Source organism: Nelusetta ayraudi, unplaced genomic scaffold (genome assembly GCF_046127955.1).
Source record: "Nelusetta ayraudi isolate G7.1 ecotype Tasmania unplaced genomic scaffold, CSIRO-AGI_Nayr_v1 ptg000019l, whole genome shotgun sequence".
Classification (NCBI taxonomy): domain Eukaryota; kingdom Metazoa; phylum Chordata; class Actinopteri; order Tetraodontiformes; family Monacanthidae; genus Nelusetta; species Nelusetta ayraudi.
In genome coordinates, this window is record NW_027466069.1 from 3,971,886 (window position 1) to 3,983,172 (window position 11,287).

General features: G+C 43.6%; 3 protein-coding genes and 1 long non-coding RNA gene across 5 annotated transcripts; 3 read left to right on the forward strand and 1 right to left on the reverse strand.

Annotated features, from left to right (window-relative positions):
* Positions 1 to 57: 57 nt before the first annotated feature.
* On the forward strand, positions 58 to 2,967 carry LOC142888297 (uncharacterized). Of its 2 annotated transcripts, none has more exons than XM_076026473.1 (6): positions 58 to 193; positions 314 to 2,101; positions 2,197 to 2,263; positions 2,341 to 2,407; positions 2,492 to 2,611; positions 2,705 to 2,967. In XM_076026473.1, exons 1-6 carry the CDS (start codon positions 151 to 153, stop codon positions 2,816 to 2,818), a joined length of 2,199 nt encoding a protein of 732 aa, XP_075882588.1. In that variant the 5' UTR covers positions 58 to 150; the 3' UTR covers positions 2,819 to 2,967. The 2 variants fall into 2 exon arrangements, with proteins under 2 accessions (XP_075882588.1, XP_075882589.1); XM_076026474.1 differs by having other exon boundaries at positions 2,501 to 2,611.
* A 310-nt stretch (positions 2,968 to 3,277) lies between these two features.
* On the forward strand, positions 3,278 to 5,752 carry mad2l2 (mitotic arrest deficient 2 like 2). The gene is made up of 8 exons (XM_076026482.1): positions 3,278 to 3,632; positions 3,728 to 3,846; positions 4,007 to 4,078; positions 4,164 to 4,264; positions 4,368 to 4,462; positions 4,679 to 4,752; positions 4,855 to 4,947; positions 5,072 to 5,752. Exons 1-8 carry the CDS (start codon positions 3,593 to 3,595, stop codon positions 5,108 to 5,110), a joined length of 633 nt encoding a protein of 210 aa, XP_075882597.1. The 5' UTR covers positions 3,278 to 3,592; the 3' UTR covers positions 5,111 to 5,752.
* Positions 5,753 to 6,120: 368 nt separating this feature from the next.
* Positions 6,121 to 8,479, forward strand: tmem82 (transmembrane protein 82). The gene is made up of 6 exons (XM_076026476.1): positions 6,121 to 6,507; positions 6,585 to 6,657; positions 6,778 to 6,955; positions 7,087 to 7,501; positions 7,692 to 7,879; positions 8,243 to 8,479. The coding sequence occupies exons 1-6, from the start codon at positions 6,417 to 6,419 to the stop codon at positions 8,345 to 8,347; spliced, it is 1,050 nt and encodes a 349-aa protein (XP_075882591.1). The 5' UTR covers positions 6,121 to 6,416; the 3' UTR covers positions 8,348 to 8,479.
* LOC142888303 (uncharacterized) lies at positions 6,322 to 8,302 on the reverse strand. The gene is made up of 2 exons (XR_012926680.1): positions 8,183 to 8,302; positions 6,322 to 8,075 (listed from the first exon to the last, which is right to left on the reverse strand). It is a non-coding gene; the product is annotated as an uncharacterized LOC142888303 (long non-coding RNA).
* Positions 8,480 to 11,287: the final 2,808 nt, after the last annotated feature.

Sequence of the window (11,287 nt, forward strand, 5' to 3'; positions counted from 1 at the left end):
ATGCACTGTCTGTTATGACAGGAAGTCTATCATCGAAAACAGATGAGACTTGCTTGGTGCTCTCTTCCTTTCAGACCATCTGTGGAAATGCACCCATGTCTGTCTTGATGTAGCCCGTGTCTTCACGAGCTGCCGTCAGACCTTGAAAACATGGAAAAAAGTATTGCAGATCTTCTCAGCGATGCATTCTCAGGTAAGAACACGACATTGATATTGCATTGACTATATATATATATATGTATATATATATACATATATATATATAAAGTTTTATTTAAAAATAAATCTACATAATGCTCAAACCACGATCCAGCTGCAGGAGCGTCTTTCCCGACACTCGCTGATGAAGATTTGGACTTTGAGAGTTTGAGTTTTGATAAAATGCTCGGGGAAGACAAAACCTGCACCTCTCAAGACACCGCACAAGCAAACAAAAACAAGGCTTTGCACCAGGAAGTGACTGATCAAGCTGCAGATTTGTATGACACACAAACGGAAGATGTAACTGCAGCCAAAGATTTACCTGATAAAGAATATTTTGGGGGCTTGGAGCTCGCGGGGCAAATGCAAGAGGATTACAGGACCTCGGACGGAGGTTCTGCAGAGGGAGGTTTAGTCCATGCAGAAGAAGGAGAAGAGGAGGATGATGAGGAGGATAGTGATGAACAGGAAGAACAGTCTGATGAGGATGAGGAAGAGGGGGAAGGAGAGGAGGATATCATGGAGGTGAAAGAGGAGGACAACGAGGAGGTTGAGGAGGAGATGGGAGCAAGAGGTGAACAGGGAGATTTAATGGTGCCGATCTGCTGGGGCAGTGACTTCTGCGATGGTGAGAAAGAGGACAGGACTTCATCTGAGGGACAGCTACTGGCCCTGGAGGGCAACGGAAACCCTCAAGTTAGAAACGAGGAGCAAGCGGGTGACAGCGAAGAGGACCTGTCCTACTTTGAGAGAGTCCCAGTGCGCGGCAGTGCGATGAGGATAAAAGGTGACGGAGCTGAGGGAGGTGAGCAGGAGGAAGGGAAGCAGGAGGACTCTGCAGAGTCCGAGAGCGAGGACATGAAAACAGAAGAAGGACATGCTCTCAGTCTGCGCTTTGACCAGGAGGATGATATGAAAATAGACACTGGCTTTGAGCTCGTGGCTAAAGTCGACCTGGAGTTTCCCGATAAGGGCCCGGCCTTGCAAAACCTGCAGGATCCCACTGCGGACGGTGAAGCCGGCGTGGAGAAGATCAGGGATTTCGTGGGAGAGGAGCACCAGGAGGCGGGCGAGAGCTATGCGGACTACCCGTCAGACTTCTCCTCCTGTGAATATGAGGAAAGTGGGAGGAAAAGTCCCCCAGGAGCTCCTCGGGAAAACATCTGGGGTGCGAGAGACAACAGAGATTCAAGGTGTGAGGAAGGAGCCAACGGTGACGATGAGGATGAGGAGAAAGTGGAGAACGTCTTTGGTTTAGTTTCAGACAGGTCAGGGGAAAGAGTGACTGAAGAAGTAGTAGTAGTAGAAGAAGAAGAAGAAGAAGAAGAAGAAGAAGAAGAAGAAGAAGAAGAAGAAGAAGAAGATGACGAAGAGGACGAAGAGGACGAAGAGGATGAAGGGGTTGGTGGACTTGTGGAGCACGGGCTGGGCGATGCAGCGGTCATCAGGTGTGAGAGAGGTGAGAGTGACTCCTACACCTCCAGTGAGGATGAAGCCATGCTGAACAGGAGCGAGGAAGAGCTCGCTGAAGGCCACCAGCAGTCGGAGGAGCTCAGCGACCTGATCGGCAGCCTGAGCGACATGTACACCAGGTGGAGCTCAAGTGACGAGCCGGCAGGCGTCGACCTGAGCTGGAACCCGGACACCTTGACAGCTCAGACCCGTCCGGCTGACAGCCAGGGGGTCTGCACGCCTTTGGCGGGAACGACATGGGAAACCATCATCCAGGGGTCCGTGGATGACAGCTTCTTCTACAACACTGAACCACTTGGCACCACCCTGGCGGGACAGCAGGAAGACGACGAGTACGAAGAGGAGAGGAACTGGGAGCAGGAGCGGGAGAGAATCAAGGCCTTCTTCGAGTTTTACGATGACAGTGACGGCGAGAAAGGAAACGAAGGTGAGTCAGAGGGGGGTTTAGCTGTGATCGGATGCTTTTTCTCATTTTCAAACGTGGTCGACCTCACTGGGCAATTTCTGCTTGTCTCCTTGTAGAAAGGCAGACAAAGGTTCAGTTTTGCAACGAATCCTTGTCCCAGGTCATCCACTATGAAACCAACAGGTAAGACGATTGTATGTACTTGAGCAATGAACACCCACCGCCGTGATAAAGCTGTGTGCTTCCTGCACTCTGAACAGTGATGACGATTCACTGAGCAGCTCTACAGACGGGGAGGAGGAACTCAGCTCTGCAGAGACGTCCGAGGTCTTTATAAACGCCGACAGAGAAACACCTGCCTGGTTGCCTGTAAAAACATGAAAACCATAATCTCTGTTTACCTTTCACGAGGATGTAAAGGAGTGCGAGAACAGCGCGGAAGTGAAACCTGCATGTGATCCTCTAAATGTTCAGCAACCACAGGCCGAGCCAGATGTACACACCATAGAAATCTGTACCAGGAAACGCAGAGTGTGTACTACTCACAAGCATTTTAATCACGTTACACTGTGTTTGTTTCTTTGTTGTGTTGTGATTTATTTATTTTTGTTCTTGTCATTTCAGTGTTTCAACATGCTCAGTGCAACTCTGAAGACGGGAGTGATCACAGTAATGGGACTGCTGGTGTTCTGGGTGGCAGACCAGTCAGGCTGGCTCAATGGACTGTCTTTCTATTAGCGCAAGATGCCCAATTGTCAGCCTGTAAAGTTGTTTAAAAATACTTTTTTTCTGTAAATAGGATTTTGCTTGTTGATTTTTTTGTACTTGCATCATGAAATGTGTAACAAACAATTTTGTCCCAAAATAAATTCGTATTGCCTCTAAAATATTATATGATTTTTATTTTTCTCATTTCAATTGACCAAATGCACAATTTCTGAAAATGTTCCAGAAAAAAGTTCAAATAAAGTAATCATATTGTTCCACTTTTTACGATTTGAATACAATACACACAACATACAGTATTGGTAGCATATACTGTCTTTTGTCTAGATTACTTTACATGTCATTATTTTAAACGTGAGACAAATTAACCAAATTCGGTGGTGGTCGGCTACAAGCCACCAGGTGGCAGTGTTGCCTCGTGATGTCTCCATCATCATAAGCGGACGGGAACCAGCTCCGAAACAACATATGACGTATTTTTTTCTGCGACAACTATTTTGGCTTTCCCGTCGTAGCCGTGGAAAGCCGCGGCTCGGGGCGCTGAAATGTCAGTTATTTACTCTGTTACACTTATGACGTAATATTGAAGGGTCGACGTTTAGGAAAACAGTCACCCGGGTTCGTGTCATTTCGTCGTTGCCAGATTTAGGAGGGCAGTTGTAAAAGATCATGACTTCACAGGTCGGCGCTTCACTCGCTGTTATTTTACAAGATCAAAAATAAAAACTGCTGACAGTTCGAGTGAGAGTGTATCAGTTGTAGTTTTTGTCGAAGAAAAGAAAAAAAATGACAACTCTAACAAGACAAGACCTCAACTTTGGACAAGGTAAGAAGACCCTTCCATCTAAACATGACGGCCAGCAGGCGTCCTGCCACCTGTTTAGCCGAACGATGCTAATATTATTCCTTCTCCTACGCCAGTGGTTGCAGACATCTTGTGCGAATTCCTGGAGGTCGCCATACACCTCATACTTTACGTGCGTGAGGTCTATCCCTCAGGGATATTTCAGAAGAGGAAGAAGTACAATGTACCTGTGCAGGTGTGTGTGTGTGTGTGTGTGTGTGTGTGTGTGTGTGTGTGTGTGTGTGTGTGTGTGTGTGTGTGTGTGCGCGCGCGCGCGCACGTTAATTGTTTATCGCATCTGCTTGAAAAGAGGTTTCAGCGTTCAACTCCTAAACTCGCCCCACTGTTTTTTTCAGATGTCATGTCACCCAGAGCTGAATCAGTACATTCAGGACACTCTTCACTGTGTGAAGCCTCTCATTGAGAAGGTAAGATGTTACCGGGTGCTGAGTCTGGTTGACAAAACCACGATTTGTCTCTCAACTCTTCACGCGTGTTTAATCCTCTTTCCAGAATGATGCCGAGAAGGTGGTGGTGGTCATCATGGACAAAGAGCACCATCCAGTGGAGAGATTTGTGTTTGAGATTTCCCAACCGACACTGCTGTCAATCAGGTGTGGATTCACGTATTTCTTTTATGAAGGCTTTTGTGTAAAGATTCATTTTTAAAATGTGTATTTTTACAATTGTCTTGGTCTGTGGTTTCATTGTGAAAAGCTCAGACACGTTGCTGTCGCACATGGAACAGCTGCTGAGGGCCTTCATCCTGAAGATCAGCGTATGTGATGCTGTTTTGAACAACAACCCACCAGGTAACCTTTGGAGTTTTAAAACAAATCGCTTTCTTCCAGCTTTTTATCTGGTAGAAAACCCAGTACAATAAACATAGTGTTTTACCTAAATGTAAACATACACTTGGCCATTACGGCAAAATGAAATCATTTTTATTTTTTATTTTTTAACAATTCTGCATCTTGCAGAGTTATTTCAAGTTACTGATTTCTTTGTGAACTTTATTTCTACAACAGGCTGTTCATTCACAGTCCTGGTACACACCAGAGACGCTGCCACACGCAACATGGAGAAGGTTCAAGTCATTAAGGTTGGTTTTGAAATAACATTGTCTATTGATTATTGACTGCCTACACTTGCCACTCTGTTTGAAAATAGTGGCATGATGTTGATGTCCCATTTCCATCCTCAGGATTTTCCTTGGATTGTTGCTGACGAGCAGGAGGTGCACATGCAGGAGCCCAGGCTCATCCCACTAAAGACCATGACCTCTGACATTGTCAAAGTATGCAACACATTCTACCCAACAGTTAACTGTTCAGAGTAAAAGTTTATACAAGAACTTATTTATACAACAGTCGTGTGTGTGTGTGTGTGTGTGTGTGTGTGTGTGTGTGTGTGTTCAACAGATGCAGCTGTACGTGGAAGAGAGAGCCCAGAAAATGTAGAATGTAGATGTTCACCATGCAGTAAGGTGGCCGGACTTTGTTCTGAGCCAAGTTCTGAGCAACATGCGTGGGACTGCTGATGAGGACTGGGAAAGCTCAGGAGAAATATGAGGGGTTTTTTTGTTTGTTTTTTAAGGATCATCAAGAAAGAACTGTGGAAGCATGTTTTCTTTGTGCAATTTGAACCGACACACTGAACGTCATCCATCAAGAAGAACCAACTCTGATCCAAACTGTTCATTGTCAACTTGTGGTTTTCGTCTTGCGCCGTTTCATTGTGACTGAATGTAGCAGGTGTTTTATTGCCATGTATTGTGCTGTGTAAAATGCTGCATTTAAAGGTTTATCCCATGAAATGTCATGGATCTGCAAACAGCTGTCATATTTACCTCTGCATTGATGTGGGAGATTGAGAAGTTGTTAAATTTGCTACCACCTTGTTTGTAATGTCAAAAAGAGTTTATTTAGAATAAAAGATTTTAATGAGATAACTCAAAAGTGGACTAACTGCTATAGCTGATTTTTTTGTTTGTTTGTTGCGCACTGCAGCCCTGGTTGACAGTAGATGGTTGTCATACTGATGCCAAAATATATGTTGAACATTTTGAGGCTTTCTTTAATAAAGTGATTTGTGAATGCTGACATGTTTCATTTTATTTAGTTATGTTTTTATTATTTATTATTATGTGGTGAAATGGGTTAAAATGAAGCAAAATGTAAGATGAAGATGGCCATGAGCATGTTGATGTGCTATAAGTTGCCATAAAGTGAGCCATGCTGTCGTGGTGGCAGGCTGGAAAAGCAGTACGAAGTTGTATAGTTACTTCTGCCAAGATATAGTTACATACCATGCCAGATAGGGGGCGCTGTGGCAATGACCCTGTTACAGGCCAATAAATGGCAAAAAAAAAAGATTTGTAAACATAGTATCAAAGTAGAAACACCACAGGGAGCGTTTTTAATATCATAATTTGAGTGTTAATTGTTTCCATTGTAATGCCTTGCAATAAACTCCATTATGTAGCAGTGACTCAGGCCCCTAAAGGCCGACAGCACTGAGATGACCTTTGGTATACAACGCAGAACAGACTTCAGCGTGAGCAAAGCTCAGTGGTGCCAGAGGCAATACAGACAGACAACAGAAGAGCTGAGCTGATTTAACAAGTTGCTGCTACTCGCCATGGAATAACTACAAATCATGATCATCTGAATTGGATTGGCCTCAGTTTCATTTTTTTTTTAATTTTGTTTTCGTAAGGGTCCGTCCCATTTAGAGCTCCTTTTCTTTTGAGTCCATGGTGGGACAATGTTATCCTTTCTCACATGGCTCCTTCCTACTTCCTTCCTCCCCGGATGGTTAACTCTGGATACAAATCCAGTGGATTGTTTACTTCAAGGTGAGCCTCACGTCCATTCATTTTTAATCACACCAATCAGTAACCAACTCTGACTCTATACTATGTGTGCCCCGCAGGGCTTATAGGCGCCTGTGGTATCTCGGTGCTATGCTCCCTAATGAGGGTGCACTTCTTTCTTGAGGATCAGAGGTGACGTGGGCCGACTCTCAACAATTCTAACCTAGGTGCAACATCTTGAGGTTTCTTTGCCGCAATGTCTTCTTAGTTTACTTTCATTTTCGCTTCATTGACCTCAACAACCCGCAAAAGCAGTCAAAAAGATGAGACATCCAAGCAGAAGATGCAGGCGGACATGGGCCGACTTCCCAGACTGCTTCAGTTCCTCTTTGTGACTGGGATGCTGACGGTGGTGGGCTCCCGTGTCGCCTCGTTGGTGGTGCTAGAGTTCTGCCTTCGAGCTCTCTCTGGATGGGTGACAGCCGGAGCAGTAAGAAACATGCCAGTGGAGATTCACTGCTTTAACAGTAGACTCACATTGGAGCTGTGGTTTCCTTCAATGCAAAAGACCATTTTCTGTTTTCATTTAATCATCAGTAATTTTCTTTCTCTCTCTCTCAGGAGTCCAGGAAATATGTACAGCAGGTGCTCATTCAGAGTCAGTACTCTTTGGGATGTGCCCTCAGCTGCAGCTTGCATTTTCTCCATGAGGGGGCGGCCCACGGCTGGCTATGCCTGATTCTGGCAGCGGCTCTCAGCTGGTTCCTGGCTAGACAGGCCATGCTCCTGCAGCGACATGTCATGGCACTATTTCAGCTCCACAGCTCACAACGCTACTGCGGCATTTGCATTGGCCTCCTCACATCGGGCCACAGCCTGCTACCTCTGCTGTGCAGGATTGTGATCATCACATTCTTTGTGGCTGGGGTGGCCGCCGTATCAATCATCAATAAACACTTCCTCTCCGCCACAGAGGCCCTCAGGTTCTGGACACCGCTGACTATCTGCTACACACTGCTGATTGTATACATGCAGGGTAAGGAGCTTATTTTGAACACTTAAATTAGAGATTCGAATTCAGGTATAGATGCACTGATGATGCATTGGAGTGGATGCATCATCAGTGCATCCACTCCTAAATTCCTTAAAAACTCCTTAAAATCCCTTCAGTTCTTTTTTAGTTTAAGTTAGTGCATTCCTTCTTATAAGACATATTGGTTTTGCAGAGGACCAGCAGCGGCGGCCCAACAGCCAAGCAGTCCTAAACACGGTGGTGGTGCGTCTTGGCGGTTTGATGGTGCTGATGCTGACTGTCGGACGCTGGGCCGACGTGCTCCACATCCTAATTTGCTTCTTGGGCGAGGCCAGCTGTCTAATCCCCACAATGGATCTGCTGGATGCAGCATCCTCACAGGTCAGAGATTGTCCCTGAAGGCAGCAGGGCAAAGGAAGCCTCAAGCGCTTTCATGTTCAGTGAGAGATCAAAACTGGGGCAGAATATCAATGTCTTTCATGACACCGGGTCCCACGATGAGAGAGAACTTCTTAAACTTCTGTCCCAAGTGGAGAAGGTTTTAGCTCCCCATGACAGATTGAGGTCAAAGTATTCCCTGTGTTGAAACATGAAGTGTTTATGGAAGGCTTATAAAAAAGGGGGAGAAATTAAATAAATGTTAACTTGCAGTGAAAGGGTAATAAAAAGTCATGACTCATTTACTTTTTGTCTGTGTAAATAGGGATAACACAATGTAACTGGCCGCATTTATTGTGCATCTAGGAAGAAGAGGATTTCACAGAATACACCAGACAGTGCAGACGACCACGGACACAGGAAAAAGAGCGTCACAGATGGAGGACAGAGGCACCTATCAGCCAGCAATAACAATTTTAATAAATACTACTTTTCTTTTTAAATGTAATGTTCCTTTTTTTTTTTTTTTTAATAAAATAAAAAGTCTCTGAAGCATCTTAGCAGTCCTAATTATGTGGTTTTACATAATTCCCATTTAAAATTCAGCTCTTTTACTCGAAAACCAAACCAAACCAAACCAAAAACCTAACAACTGCACTTGTGTAGAAAACACTATTCTGTCGAATGGGTTTACTGCTCTCTTGAGGTTTTGACAAATATTTTTTCGTGATTCTTGTTGCTATTATAACAAATTGTTGAAGGTTAAACAGATTTGGTATTCCAGGTGACAGTCACCAACACCAACAGCACCAATAAATCCTTTTGGGATTTTGTTGCAAAATTATGAAAACAGTTATTTATCATTTGCTTTGTTCACAAAGTCGACGCGGGGTTATTGTACCATAGTAAAAATACTGTTGTGGTTTTTCATATTTAAAGATGGATTACAGGTTTAGGAATAAATTACGAACCCTCAATAACCGACGGTGCGAACGGCACGGATACACATAAAACACTGTAAGCAAACTCTAAATCCACATTTCGGTGTATGAATTTTCATCGGTATTTGACAAAAGTTTAACATCCGAAATAATAATAATAATAATAATAATAATAATAATAATAATAATAATAATAATAATAATAATAAAAAACTAGCACGGCTCGTAACTCTAACTCAGTCGGTTACAATAGAAGAAGAGAGGATGTGAATCTTCTCTTCTTTCCCAGCGGCTGTGTGGACTTGGATTTGTATGCGGAAGGATTCGTTTGTCGTGTATGTCTAATTTTAGGGCACAATAACGGTCGAGGTAATATCATTCCGCCTATTAGTCTTGCGTCTCTCTCTCTCTCTCTCTCTCTCTCTCTCTCTGTGTGTGTGTGGTTGACAAGAAAATGGTAAAATGGCTGACGACAACGTCTGGACTGAAAAGTTACACAAAATGGCGTTAGACAAAGAAAAGGCTTTCCTTCAACCACATCAGCGTCCTGGCGAGCCGTGTGGCTATCAAAACACACCAGTAAGCGACATCAATACACAAGTCTAATGACATTGCTATCCTCCATGTTGAACATCTCGATCTTGTGACGCATTCAGCGGAGGCTAGCTAGCCGCCTTCGACTCTCAGCTAGCCACCAGAGCGTTCTCCTGTACACAACAGAAAACGCTAGACGTGAAATGCATTGCACGCCGCATCCATTTTGACACCGTCGCATTGCCCGTTTGATGTGTCTTTATTGGGAGTAGTGGGCTAACGAGACATATTCCACGATAAGGGCTTTTGTTTTGCCTCCCCCAAGTCATTCCATGTCAAGAAAAAAAGGCGTGTGAAATTAGTGGGCACAATAAGCTTGGCGGTCCCAGTTTCCCAAGATAATCCACGGACAATTAGTTTTGGTGTGTAGTCGGTCCACCAGAATAGGAAATTGTACTCCCATAGGTTTATTAGACTTTTAATTGAATTAAGTTCCACGTCGAAGCAGAATGGAGGACGTTATCCGCTTGGCCCCGATAAGGTGAGAATGCCCCCTGCAAATGAATTGTTCTGCCTCTGTTGCCACTTCTGGAGACTTCGACGCTGTTCTCATCTGATAGGCACGCCACACGCATGCGCAGTGCCGTTGTAGGCTCGCATTACAACGCAAGCGCACTTCGGCCGCTCGTTATGTGCTGCTTAATATAGTAACAAAGGCAGAATAACGCCGTTGTGTAGTAACAGCCAATTTATAGACCGAAAAACTGAATTCAAGTGATTTCATTCGGCTAAACGACACATCCGCTTCCGTAGGGGCAAAGTGTGCAGATATATCAAATAAATATGAGGCTCTATACATATATTATTTTATCGCAGTATCTAAATCACGTCATTAATGAGTGAAATTTAAAAACAAAAAACAAACAAACAAACAAACAAACAAAAAACATTGCTGGAGTTTGAAATCGGAAAAAAACGTTGCTGTTTTTATGTACCACTCAGTCATTTATCATCTTGGACTGTCTGAACCTTTGGACCCTGTCCCAGCTCATGTTACTCATTAGCTAAGGCTGATATCACACTATGTCAACTTTTGACTTAATGGCCTTTGCATGATTCTGTATCCTATCAAAGGTAGCTGTGCTTTTCTTGAAGCTAGTATTTGCATTATAGGCATTGTGTAAAAAGTCAGGTGTAAATCAGAACCGGGCAATTTATTGACAGTATTTTAGAGGTTTTGTTGTCTTGTTGTCTTATGCATTTGCTTTCTGTACCATGTTAGTTTTGATAATTTGTCTTTGTACAGTTTTGTATTGTTGACAATTTTTCTTTGTACAGTTTTGTATTGTTGATGAGTAATGTCCTAATCACAAGAAACCCAAGCGGTTCTCCATTCTTAGCCACTGGAGATACAGGGGGGCTCCATGTGGCCGTTTCCTAATAAATGGACCTGTTCGTGTAAATACAAACGATTAATTTAACTAGAAAATACACTTGGATTATTATTAAGATTTTCTTTAAAATCTTGAATTTACTACGTTAACAACAGAGCCTCAAATGGACATTTACTAATTTAATAAACACATTTGTCAATTTCTCTTGTAAAGTCTCAGCACAATAAACAATTTTTTCATTGTCATCTAGAGTTACTTGAAAAGAGTCACTTTGTTTCCTTACGTGGCCTTGTACAGCCCCAAATAAATGATGGATGTCACTCATACTATATCATGTTTGTATTATTGGGATGTAGAGGAGTTTGCTGTGACCTGTCACCTGTGAATACGGGCCACGGTACAGCACGTCACCCTGCTCACACCAACAACAGACTGCATGAAAACACTAAACTAGAAATGCTGGATCCTCCCGTGAGTCAAACGATCGTCAGATGTAAAAGCACCTTCACTCAACTGGGGGCTTTCTCGCGCATGCGCAGGTT